Here is a 12,915-nt window from a genome sequence, read left to right on the forward strand (position 1 = left end):
TGTCCTCTTCCCCTCTCACCAGGTTGTCACAAACTATGTGGTCCAGTTGTCCAGTGGTTAAAGTCCAGGGCTTGTAACCAGAAGGTTACAGAAGGTCACCAGTTCAAACCTTACCTCTTCCACTGACTGACACACTGTGTGACTCCTTGTGCTCCATCCTGCAGATGAGATGTTAAATCAATGTTCTATTGTAAGTGACACTGCATATAATGCAGTTCACAGCCTAGCTCTGTAAAACACTTTGTGATGATGGTCCACTATGAAAGGCGCTATATAAAAATAAAGATATTATTATTAGATGGTGAAAGAGTATGAATTGTTCTTCTCAATGTCATAATCACTGACTTTCCTGACCTTCCTGTGTTTGAACAGAACAGCTGTTTTAAGAGGAAAGGCCAGATTGTAGCTATTAGAGCAACTGAAAAAAAATAGAACAAATCTCAAATCTGAATTTCCTATAGAAAGAGTAAGTGAAAGATTGTGGTTGAAACAGGTCATGTAGAGTGCACCAGACCACATCCCATGTTGGTTCAAGTTCAACTCGATTTTGAGTTAGAATTTAGAAAGGCCATATTAAGCAGAACCCATTAAAATTGGTTCAATTTCAGAAATTTAATTTATCATTTAGAAAGAGGAACTTAAATAGTGATATAAGCAGGGATTACATGATAGCTAAACAGGTGATCCATCAGCCTACTGAGAACAAGCAAAATGTAAGAGCTTCACGCTTAGGAGAGGAGAGGGTATAGATTCCAATCTTTGAACCTACAAGATGTATGCTTGCCTCTTGATATCTGTAAGTGTTGAATATTCTTATGAACCCTTAAATGTTGAACTTTTCATTGTTGAAATCACTCTTTGGTGAAGATATTTATTTTGCTAAATGCTTAGTGCTCTTTGCTAAAATTGCTTTTAAAAATCCATATGGAAGAATTATAATAGAGCTTATTTACTTGATTCAAAGACTTGACTCATTTTGACATCTGTTCCAGCCCGAGTGTCTTCTTATCTTGCAACCCTAGAATCCACTTTAAGCTTATTGCCCAGGGACCGTTAGGGTTCAAGAGCATGACAAGGTCAAGGAAAGCTTGCCAAACAGCTGCTTCAATGTGTACTGTATACATAGTTCATAAAAAATGTAATGCCATTTTTGTTCCGTAATGACCAATAAGCAAGAAGGGCTCATTTGAAATCAATAGACCTGAATATAGCATATGGGCTATATTCCGTGGCACATTACACTCCAATATGGAGCCAAGCGAGAAGCACAACAGTATTTTGTCTACAAAGTGAATAACAGCAGATGGGAAAGACCTGCTCCAAATATCTGTTGACACCTGATTGGTGAGTTTCAAGTAAAACTTGAATTGGATTAAGATTATGATTATACTTCATTCTAAAGTACAACAGAGCAGTGCGCTAGTATGCTGCCTTAGTATGCTGCCTTTTGAATGGTGTCAAATATGTGCACTGTAATTTCACATGTAAATGTAGTTACTGTGTAGATCTTTCAATGGATCATTGGTTGTTTTTGCTCTGGTATTTGTTTATTCTTTCTTGTGGTAAGCATACACACACACACGCACACACACACACACACACACACAGAGGATATTATTGATATACAGTAGTATTAATTATCTTAATTTGCTATAAATTTATAATTTGCATGTTGTTGTGGTCCAGTGGTTAAAGAAACTGGCTTGTAACTAGGGAGTCCCCGGTTCAAATCCCACCTCAGCCACTGACTCATTCTGTGACCCTGAGCAAGTCACTTAACCTCCTTGTGCTCCATCTTTCGGGTGAGACGTAGTTGTAAGTGACTCTGCAGCTGATGCATAGTTCACACACCCTAGTCTCTGTAAGTCGCCTTGGATAAAGGCGTTTGCAAAATAAACAAATAATAATAATAATAATAATAGTCAATTTCCTAATGTGTAAATTACAGCATTTTCTATATCTGCCATGCTTTTAGTCTGTATTGCACTTCCTGGTTCATAGACACTTAGAGCTTCCTTTAATCAAGAGTAGTACAAAATAAAATGTAATATGAAAATGGACATGCGCTATAATGCTGCAGCACTGAAGGTTGACTTACCATCTGGAGTGCTTGAAAACATGTGTAATTATAATGCATTTAAAAGTGTTGCCAGTGTAACAGCAGTGTGATGTAAAATGTAATGCTCTAATGAAGAACGAAGTGACTACCCCAGGGACCAACTAAGTATCCCTTTTTACCTTCAGACACTATTTCATATGTATAATTTCTGAGGTACTGCATTAATGTCTATATGGGAGTGTGTATCTACATCAAGTCATCACAAGCCATCTCTAATATTTCAGCCATTTTTTATTGACCTTTTCATTATTTGCCTACATCAAATAGCATTCAAAGGGAATAAGTCAAGTCAAACTAAATCTAAAGTCATTTCCCAAGAATTGTGTAAAACATTTTCTTTATTGAACTAAAAAGCTGGGATAATTCTTAAAAATGTCCCTGGGCACTGGCTGAAACTAAAAATCTACAGTATATAAATTCATTGGCTTGTATCCATCACATTGTATGTAATTTCTATATTAATACTTTTAAACATTTTTATGGTATAGTGTGACAGAAATACAATGAGTTCTGGTGATAAATCTTCCTCCCGACCTGTGAGGGCACTAAAGAACGGGAGGAGAAGTATCTGGAAGGGCTGGCCTGACAGTTCGTTTCCGGGACCGGGAAGTGGGTCAGCCTGGAAAGAAGCGAGACTCTGTTGTAAGACCGTAGTGACTTGAAAGGTAAACGAGGGGCAGCTGCAAGTAATAAAGCAGCTGCAACCGTTTACCTAGATATCATGCGGGATTACATATAGGGGCCAGGGTAACGCTGATCTTTTCCTTCGTTTGGGTAAACGCTGGAGAGAGAAGGAGCGAGAGAGGAACTCTCGTATTGAAAAAGAGATTACGTGTTGTGTTTGTGTGTTAACGTTCTGTGTTTTTCACTGAGACAGTTAAAGCACCTCCGGAGCTGTCTAAATCGGGTCAGCACTATCCGGAGCACCACTACACACCACCCCACTGTGTCTGCACCAAGCACCTGCACATCTGCACTCACCCCGGACTGGCGACCGTGTTTTGCATTTGGTTTGGGACTGCCCTGTTTTGTTATCCCCGCGCTTTACACATTGTTGTGTATAGCCGGGGATTTATTATTTTACGGTCACCAGACCGGGATTATAAATAAAGCAATTCATTTCACTGGATTACCGTTGTCTGCCTGTCACTCCTGCATCGCATCACTGCTACTCCTGTTCCGAACAGTTTTCGAACACTCACGACAAAACCACCCAATAATCCTAGCGTCTCCTGTTGCCGCCACACTCCGTTCACACAAAGACTCCTCTCTAACATAATGGTTGATTTGGTTTAAATATGTTTAGTGCAAACTTAACAAGCTGCCGGTATGTTCTCAATTGGCACTTGTGTTCTTAAAGGCATAGCGTTCATTTACATTAAATAGGTTCTACATCTACACCAGTTTCTTTTTGAAATGTTTTTTGAAGTCGTGTTTTATATGTGGTAAGTTAGAAAATAAACCCTTTTATGTTTAATTGTTCATTTAAATACAGTGTTTCGGCTGTGCAGATGTTTGGTACGATGTGCTTGAATAAAAGTTGTATCCAATAGTTTGTCTTTCACTTTAATATTGATGTTGTTTAAAATGTAATCGTCATAATGACTGCCGTTGGCAGTTTCAGGTATGAGTATAACCGCGGCGTTACCAGTGTTAATGGGGTCGCGAATACTTCTGCAATTTAAAAAAAAACTGTTTTCGTTTAAGAACCAGGTAAGTTCATTTAAAAACCAGGTACGTTCATGTATTGACACGCTTTACTCCAAATGAGTCCTCATTTTCTCTTCCTGCCTTTGTCTGAATGTTCTGAACTAGTTACCTAAGGCTTTTTTTCCCGCTCTGGCATATCAGCCAATCAGTACTTCTGTACCGGTCTTGCACGTCAGCCAATCAGCGGAATACACTTCTGTAGTGTTAACTGGACTATATTTGCTGTGAAGGGAGTTCAAAAAGTTTGCCGCTACAGGATAATGCTGCATGAGCGGTTTGCAAGCTCAGTGGCAAATAGCAACATTGTGTTCATACAAGAACTAGCAGTATCTTTCTGGATGCATGACAGGACACGGGCTAACAGCCCTGCAAATCTGTTTTCCCTATAGCTATAATGGGTGCATGTTCTGCACCGGGACTGACCACTCGCCAGCACAGTGAGGGTGCACACGGGACCCCTTTTCCACCTGCACACCCGAGCCGAGCCGGTGACGAGTCGAGCCAGCCTGGTACGGTTCGGGTAGCTTGAGTTGCTTTTACATTAGATAGGTGAGCCAAGCTTAGAGACTTCACGCATAATGAACGTGCTGAGTCGATTAAATTAAATGTCACAGACTGCAAAAATGGAACTAAGCATTAATTTAATAAAATATTTTTTTATCGTGGATTTTTTTTTAAATATTTTGCGGTAAAGTACTGAAAATGCACGTGTGTGTGTGTGGTGGGGGGTGGTGGTGTTGAAATAAATACCTAAACAAAGGAAGCAAAGACGGGGGATCGTATTACAGGTATACATAATTTAATTGCGTCCTTATAAAATGAAACGACATGTGGTTTAACGTTTCTATTTTTTTTTTTTTGATGCATCGATCAATAGTGCCAGCCCTAATATCTATACAGTCCTACCTTGCTATAAGTAAAGCCCTGTGTAAATCGCGATTTCACGGGCTGCACGAAAATCGTGAAATCAGCCCAATACCACGATTTTTACAATATTCTTAATTAATAAAAAATACATTATTTCATAATTATTATTTGTATTTCATACAAGAAAAATAATTACATTAACGAAACTGTACAGCTCTGCTATGTGCCTGTGTGTACTATTCGCCATGCTGAGCAGTGATTATGTCATGTGACTATATGTAATCTAGGCGGGAAATTAAAATACTACACACTGTAAACAAGAAAATGGATGTCTCTAAAAAGCCTAAAAATGTGTCTGCAGCAGATCACGTAAAGCAGCATCCAGCAGGAGTTTTACACAGCAATGGAGGTGAGCTCTTCTGTACGACCTGCAACTTTACTGAGAATCGGCTGTTGATAGTCATTTAGATTCAAATATTCACCGAAAGAGAAAGGCGGAAATCCAGAGCAGTATTGTGACTGCTGTACCTCCAAAGAAACAAAAAAACGATGACTTCCATGTGCCAAAAGTCCAAAGAAAATTTTGACCTGACAGAGGCGCTTGTTTGCACAAATATCCCTCTTGAAAAATTGGACAACCAAAAGTTATGTAAATTCTCCAAACAGAGTGTAGCAAATAGTGGAGTGAATCCTTCATCAGCCCAGCTGAGACATGAATACTTACCTAAAGTTGCCGAGTATCACAAGCAGGAGATTATGGAATTGGTAAAACAGTCTGGTTGCTTGTCAGTGGTCACTGACGAGTCGACTGATGCACAAGATCAGTATGGGTTACACATTATATTTGTTTTTGCAAAACATAAATGGTGAACATGCATCTGACGTACTGAACTGAAAGCTGTCCTTGCAGATACACTTTACCTACAGGCTGTTAATTACAACACCGTTTCACAAGCTATTGTAAAGTGCTTGAATAACTTTGACATTGATTTTGATGATGTCAGTGCATTTATTTCTATATTTCATGTTTAAAAAAATAATAATAATCTGTACACATAATTTATAAAATAGTTCCTTGGACACATTCCGCAAAATACAATACTTTACTTGTGTCACTGCCCTGAATTTTAAAGAAAATGTCCACGATTTTCACAGGTCCTTAGCTATAAGGCTCTTAAAATGCACCTCAGATTATAACGCTCCTACAGCATGTCCCCCAATTCTCTATACTCCTGATTCATGCAATATTCTACAGTAAATACAGTACCGGTGTTGTTCAAACTGTAAACAACTTCTCAGTTTAACTTCAGTTTCTGTCTTTCCCTTTTGATACAGTATCTGAACTGAAGAAAAGCTGCACTGGCATTATATAACACAGACATCTTATTCAGTATTCGTTTTATAACTACATAAATATTAGGCCTGTTACGTGGTTATCTTTCCTAATGTATTTACTTTTTTGCTGCGAGAGGAGCTGAGGCTTTCTTCGGGATACGAGACGCTTCAGCCCCGCTCTGGCAGCCGAACCTGGGGCGAGCCCAATCCCTCTTCCCTTCTCCCGACCCGCTCTCCTTCACGCACTTGGTTTGGTTGTCTGTCGCTTCGAATTGAACTCCCGACTGCCGTTTAAGCAGGGTATTTAAAATGATCCACGAGTGGCAATGTTACCTTTTTTTTGTAAAAAATATAGCGTTGATTACATAGTGCTTTATGCATGGTTAATTCACGGACAGTAAGGAGTTAAGAAAACATTTACCGGTTGTTGTCCTGGGGGTTGTCACTTTTTCTTGGAATGATGCTTGAGTGTGATGACGAAACACAATAACCCCGCTCACAGCCTGCTTAGGCCCCAAGTCGCTCAAGCCTGGTGCTGTCGGTAGCCTGCAGCAATATACAGACTGCTGGCACCAATTCCCAGCTATGCTAATTTATACATCTTGGGATACAAAGTGACTTTTTTTTGTCCGTGGTAGGTACCCATCATAGATGCTACTTTAGGCTAGTGTACAATGAATTGCATCTTACTGCTAAGGGACAGAAAAGTCTAGGCTTAAAGCACAGCTACCCGATGACCAAACACGAAGCTAACAAAAGTGTAAAGGATGAAAAAAACATCTTTCTATGCTTTGCAAAGAGCTTCGGCATTTATTTATTTATTGCAAAAGCCTGCACTTTTTATTTGCAGTAGCTTCAGTATTTTATATAACCTTGCTTATAAAACAACTAAACTATAAAGCACTATCATGGCAAATGGCAATAACTTGAAACGTGGAATAACACAAATAAACAAAAATAACCACTGAATGAAGAGGTCTCTAAACCCCACATACTCTATACTTATTTTTATCTAATTATTAAAAGAACCTTGCCAGGGCTACTTCCAGCAGATCTCATGTTAAGAAAGAATTGGTGGGTACAGCCTTTAGTTATGGTAAAAAGTTGCGTGAGGTTACATCACAAATGGGATTTTCACTGCTGAAGTCTCATGAGCATAAGGTGCACTTTTCAGACACGGTTCAATGCAAATTGTATGGCTTTTTAGTGGGAGAAGAGATAATCAGTACATATTTTAATTGGACGTGTTTTTAAATATTGTGTTCCTTTTAGACCTATCATTCCTTATTGCACAGTATTCCTGGGAGTCCTCTGATAGTTTATAAAACAACAAGTATGTCAGTAACATAATACCTTGCCATGGCTGTGCATTTAGAATTAGAGCCACCAGTATTCGAGAGAGACATTAGGACTGGACTTGGAATACATTTCTCTTTATGTTTGCGGGAATCGAAATGAAACTGGCGGGAACGGGAATAAAGAGTTTTAAATCTCACGGGAACCGATGGCAGCAGAACTGAAGGCTGTGGGAACGGGTGGGAGCAAGACTGAAAGCTGCGGGAACAGCAGTACCAAACTTTAATTTGTCAGACGAGCTACAAGAACTTTAGATGTTGTAATATTAAACCAGTCAATATGAGCTGTTGTAAAAGTGAACCAATCAAATGCATACTCAGACTTCTGAGTATCCATATATTTACCAAGACAGACAGTATAACCTTCGTATCAACAACACTCATTTTAATTGACACATCCCATTTAGTGATGTCACTAGCCCACCCATTCAATTCAACCTTGCTCGCTTGCTTTAAGACCATTAAAATAAACTGTAAAAGACCTAAATTAATTTTAAATATGTCAACCTCAGCAAATAACTGGATTAAATAAACTTATTGAGAATTCAAGTTGGAGTGAAACTCAAAAGACTGTGGCCCTCGAGTTTTTTTTTTTTCTATTATTATTATTATTATTATTATTATTTATTTCTTAGCAGACGCCCTTATCCAGGGCGACTTACAATCGTAAGCAAATACATTTCAAGTGTTACAATACAAGTAATACAATAAGAGCAAGAAATGATGTTATCAACATGTTACGCATAATAAAATGGTTGAAGTATGTTTGTGTGATTCTTGTTATTCTTGTAATAGGCAATATGGCAGTAGTGAATGAAATTTTAAAAATTCAACTAGCAACAGGATGAGAATGAAAAACACGAGAAAAAAAGGGTAACTCGAAAAACGACCCTGCCTGAAAGGTACAGTGCCTTCCATAAGTATTCACCCCCCTTGGACTTTTCCACATTTTGTAGTGTTACAACCTGGAATTAAAATTGATTTAATTTGGATTTTTTGTCACTGATCTACACAAAATAGTCCATAATGTCGAAGTTGGGAAAAAAATCTACATATTTTTCAAATTTATTTACAAATAAAAAACTGAAAAGTCTTGATTGCAAAAGTATTCACCCCCTTTGCCGTGACACCCCTAAATAAGCTCTGGTGCAACCAGTTGCCTTCAGAAGTCACATAATTAGTTGAATGGAGTCCACCTGTGTGCAATTAAAGTGTCACATGATCTCAGATTAAATACACCTGTTTCTGGAGGGCCCCAGAGTTTGTTAGAGAGCGTATATAAACAAACAGCATCATGAAGACCAAGGAGCTACCAAAACAAGTCCGGGATAAAGTTCTGGAGAAGCACCAATCAGGGTTGGGTTATAAAAAAAAATATCCCAAACTTTGAACATCCCCCAGAGCACCGTTAAATCCATTATTAAACAATGGAAAGAATATGGCACAACCGCGACTCTGCCTAGAGAAGGCCGTTCACCAAAACTCAGTGACCAGGTAAGGAGGGCATTAGTCAGAGAAGCAACCAAGAGGCCAATGGTAACTGAAGGAGCTGGAGAGATCCACAGCTGAGATGGGAGAAACCGTCCATGGGACAACTATAACCCGGATGCTCCACAAAGCTGGGCTTTATGGAAGAGTGGCGAGAAGAAAGCCATTGCTGAAAAAAACCCCATATCAAATCCCATTTGGATTTTACCAAAATGCATGTGGGAGACACAGCAAACATGTGGAAAAAGGTTCTCTGGTCTGATGAGACCAAAATTGAACTTTTTGGCCTTAGCGCAAAACGCTATGTGTGGCGCAAAGCCAACACTGCTCATCACCCTGAGAACACCATCCCCACGGTGAAGCATGGTGGTGGCAGCATCATGTTATGGGGATGCTTTTCATCGGCAGGGACTGGGAAACTGGTCAGGATTGAGGGCAAGATGGATGGAGCCAAATACAGGGAAATTCTAGAGGAAAACCTGTTTCAGTCTGCAAGAGACCTGGGATTGGGGCGGAGATTCACCTTCCAGCAGGACACCCTAAACACACAGCCAAAGCTACACTGGAGTGGTTTAAAAACAAGAACTTGAATGTCTTAGAATGGCCCAGTCAAAGCCCAGACCTCAATCCGATTGCTATTTCCTAATTGCTTATGCCTCAAAAGTCTAGAAAATGGCTATTATTCCCCACAAACTTTGCTTTTGTGACCAGGACAGTGATATTTTGAAATTTACCTATTTCCAATGAGAAAACGGGCGAATTTGTGTCTTTTCGTTCACATAAAGTCAGAAAAAAAACAACATATGAATCCAAATTAATATGTATTTATACTAAAGTAATACAAAAATGACTACAAAAGATTTAGAAGTGAGTAGTTTTTCGAGATTTACGATTATACTGTAAATCACTTTCACGAATCAGCCCCCAAATGTAGTCTCCCATCATGTTCTCGTTATACTGTCCTTGGTAGCGGCGTTCAAAGTCCAGTATATCCTGGTGGAAGCGCTCGCCTTGCTCCTCCGAGTACACTCCCATGTTCTCCTTGAATTTATCAAGATGAGCATCAATGATATGGACTTTGAGGGACATCCTACAGCCCATTGTGCCGTAGTTCTTCACCAGAGTCTCAACCAGCTCCACATAGTTTTCGGCCTTGTGATTGCCCAGGAAGCCTCGAACCACTGCGACAAAGCTGTTCCAAGCCGCTTTCTCCTTACTAGTGAGCTTCTTGGGAAATTCATTGCACTCCAGGATCTTCTTTATCTGTGGTCCGACGAAGACACCGGCTTTGACCTTTGCCTCAGACAGCTTAGGGAAGAAGTCTTGAAGGTACTTGAAGGCTGCCGACTCCTTATCTAGAGCTCTGACAAATTGTTTCATAAGGCCCAATTTGATGTGCAGTGGTGGCATCAGCACCTTCCGAGGGTCCACCAGTGGCTCCCACTTGACGTTGTTCCTCCCCACAGAGAACTCGGTCCGCTGTGGCCAGTCCCGCCTGTGGTAGTGCGCCTTGGTGTCCCTGCTGTCCCAAAGGCAAAGATAGCAGGGAAACTTGGTAAAACTGCCTTGGAGACCCATCAGGAATGCCACTATTTTGAAGTCTCCTATCACCTCCCAGCCGTACTCATCATACTTCAAGGCGTCCAGCAAGGTCTTGATGCTGTTGTAATCCTCTTTGAGGTGCACCGAGTGAGCCAGGGGAAGAGACGGGTACTTGTTACCATTATGGTGCAGCACGGTTTTGAGGCTCCTGGATGAGCTGTCAATGAAGAGGCGCCACTCATTCTGGTTACAGGCGATTCCAATTGCCTCGAACAGACTGGTCACATTGTGGCAGAAGCAGAGCCCATCTTGACGGGTGAAGAAGCTGGAAAAAGGTTGGTGACGCTTCCTCTGATCTGCGACTTGCACACTTTCATCCAACAAGTTCCACTGCTTGAGCCTAGACGTCAAAAGCTCGGCACTGGACTTGGTGAGACCAAGATCTCTAATCAAGTCGTTGAGGTCTTTTTGGTTGGGGTAGTATGGGTTTCTCTCCTCAGCTCCACCTCTGAAATTGTCATCTGGATCTACAACGTCTTCCTCGCTCTCTGACTTGCTGCTCTCTTCTAAAGACGGCTGCTCTCTCTCCGGAGGAGTGGGTACAGGGAGCTCATGGCAGTGTGGCACCGGGGCGATGGATGAAGGAAGGTCCGGATACTTGATAGCAGGTGCATTCTTGCCAGTCCGACGTTTGGAAGGGTCCACCATGCAGAAGTAGCAGTTGCTTGAGTGGTCAGTGGGTTCCCGCCAAATTCTTGGGATAGCGAACTTCATGGCTCTCTTTTCCCCTCTGTACCATCCTACAAAAATACATTTATTTCTCCCATGACTAATGTGTAAGAGATTCTCGCAACATTTTTCATATATGATATATTTTTTCAATAACATTGAAAATTGTAAAACATTTTAAAATTAAAAACTTTTACAATTTTAAAAATTTTAACAAATTTTATAACATAAAATTCCGAGCACCAATTGTCCTTCTTACCTTCCAGAGTTTTTTTGCAGTGCTCGCAGGTGAAATGAGGTGCCCAGGGTTTGTCTTGATCCCTGACAGGCATGCCGAAATATGCCTTGTAGGCCTCACACATCTCAGCAGATGCTTCCACGGAGTACTTTTTCGCTCTTGTCTTGATAAATTGGCCACAGACATAGCAAAATGCGTCTGCCAGATGCTTGCAGCCTCTTGATGCCATCTCAGAAAAATGCAGATATGTATCCACTTAGGCAGCTGGAACTAAACTGAACTGGTGGGCTTAAGCCCCCTGTATTTATACTACTATTTATATTACTGGAAAGTTCTAGAAAGTTCTAGAAGTTACTCCAAGTTTACTCAGCACTGAATCTATCTGGAATGTTCTGGAAAATAGGTAAATTTCAAAATATCACTGTCCTGGTCACAAAAGCAAAGTTTGTGGGGAATAATAGCCATTTTCTATACTTTTGAGGCATAAGCAATTAGGAAATAACACTTACTACCCAGGAACAAAAATTGTGTTACATAGTGGAATCTGTGGCAAGACTTGAAAATTGCTGTTCACCAACGGTCCTCATCCAACTTGACAGAGCTTGAGCAATTTTGCCAAGAAGAATTGCAAAGCTGGTAGAGACTTACCCAAAAAGAATCACAGCTGTAATTGCTGACAAAGGTGCTTCTACCAAGTATTGACTCAGGGGGGGGAATACTTATGCAACCAACAAATGTCTTTTTTTTGTTTAATTAACTTTTGTGTCACAATAAAAAATATTTTGCACCTTCAAAGTGTTAAGTATGTTGTGTAAATCAAATGGTAATAATCCCAATTAAATCCATTTTAATTCCAGGTTGTAACACTACAAAATGTGGAAAAGTCCAAGGGGGGTGAATACTTATGCAAGGCACTGTATGTCATACAGCCAGGGCTGGATTAACGCAGGGGCTTTAGGGGCTACAACCCAGGGACTCAGATTTTGAGGGGCCCCCCAAAGTATATATAATACATAATACAATATCTAAAAAATAACAGGTCTGTTTTATCAAGCTGTATTGCGTTGGAGGAGCAGTGACTGCCTGATCATATGACATGACCTGGCGATCAAGTCCTGTGCCACTTTTATCAGTTGTACCATGGCGTGAACGTGACGCAGATCAGAACCTGTAAAAATGTTTGACAGAGCAGCACCTAGGAAGTATGAGAACGGTGCTGAAAAGCAGAAACACAAAAAGTACAATATCATCGCGAGGAAGATCTGTTAAACAAAACACCAATGCTGACACGCTATTTTAATACAATACCAACAAATGCATGTGAAGGTACCAGTACTTCAGAAAATACATTGGAGGGAAATCAACAGGAGGAAATGACCTAGGTTTATATGGATTATAGTGGGGCAATCGCCGTGGAAAAATAAAAATAAGTCTCACCTTTCTCCCACTCTATTTTAGTAGTCGTTTCGGGTTGTGTGTGCTTCCATGTAGTTTTCTTTTAGACTGAGAAATTCTCGTTCCAAATGCTAATA

At 40.3% G+C, this 12,915-nt stretch overlaps 1 protein-coding gene across 1 annotated transcript; it reads right to left on the reverse strand.

Moving 5' to 3' along the window:
• Positions 1-294: 294 nt before the first annotated feature.
• On the reverse strand, positions 295-11,637 carry LOC131697138 (uncharacterized). Its single transcript, XM_058985434.1, has 3 exons — positions 11,405-11,637; positions 10,596-11,216; positions 295-377 (listed from the first exon to the last, which is right to left on the reverse strand). The coding sequence occupies exons 1-3, from the start codon at positions 11,610-11,612 to the stop codon at positions 295-297; spliced, it is 912 nt and encodes a 303-aa protein (XP_058841417.1). The 5' UTR covers positions 11,613-11,637.
• Positions 11,638-12,915: the final 1,278 nt, after the last annotated feature.

Source organism: Acipenser ruthenus, chromosome 2 (assembly GCF_902713425.1).
Source record: "Acipenser ruthenus chromosome 2, fAciRut3.2 maternal haplotype, whole genome shotgun sequence".
In the NCBI taxonomy this organism is placed as follows: Eukaryota; Metazoa; Chordata; class Actinopteri; order Acipenseriformes; family Acipenseridae; genus Acipenser; species Acipenser ruthenus.

Bases quoted from the DNA above. Each gene is read 5' to 3' on its own strand.
- LOC131697138 (XM_058985434.1), bottom strand. From the start codon at position 11,612: ATGGCATCAAGAGGCTGCAAGCATCTGGCAGACGCATTTTGCTATGTC. The intron at 11,217-11,404 runs GTAAGAAGGACA...GTATTTTTGTAG, and splicing joins CTGCAAAAAAACTCTGGAAG to GATGGTACAGAGGGGAAAAG. The intron at 378-10,595 runs GTAACAAGTACC...CTCTTAAAACAG, and splicing joins AACCGTGCTGCACCATAATG to CTGTTCTGTTCAAACACAGG.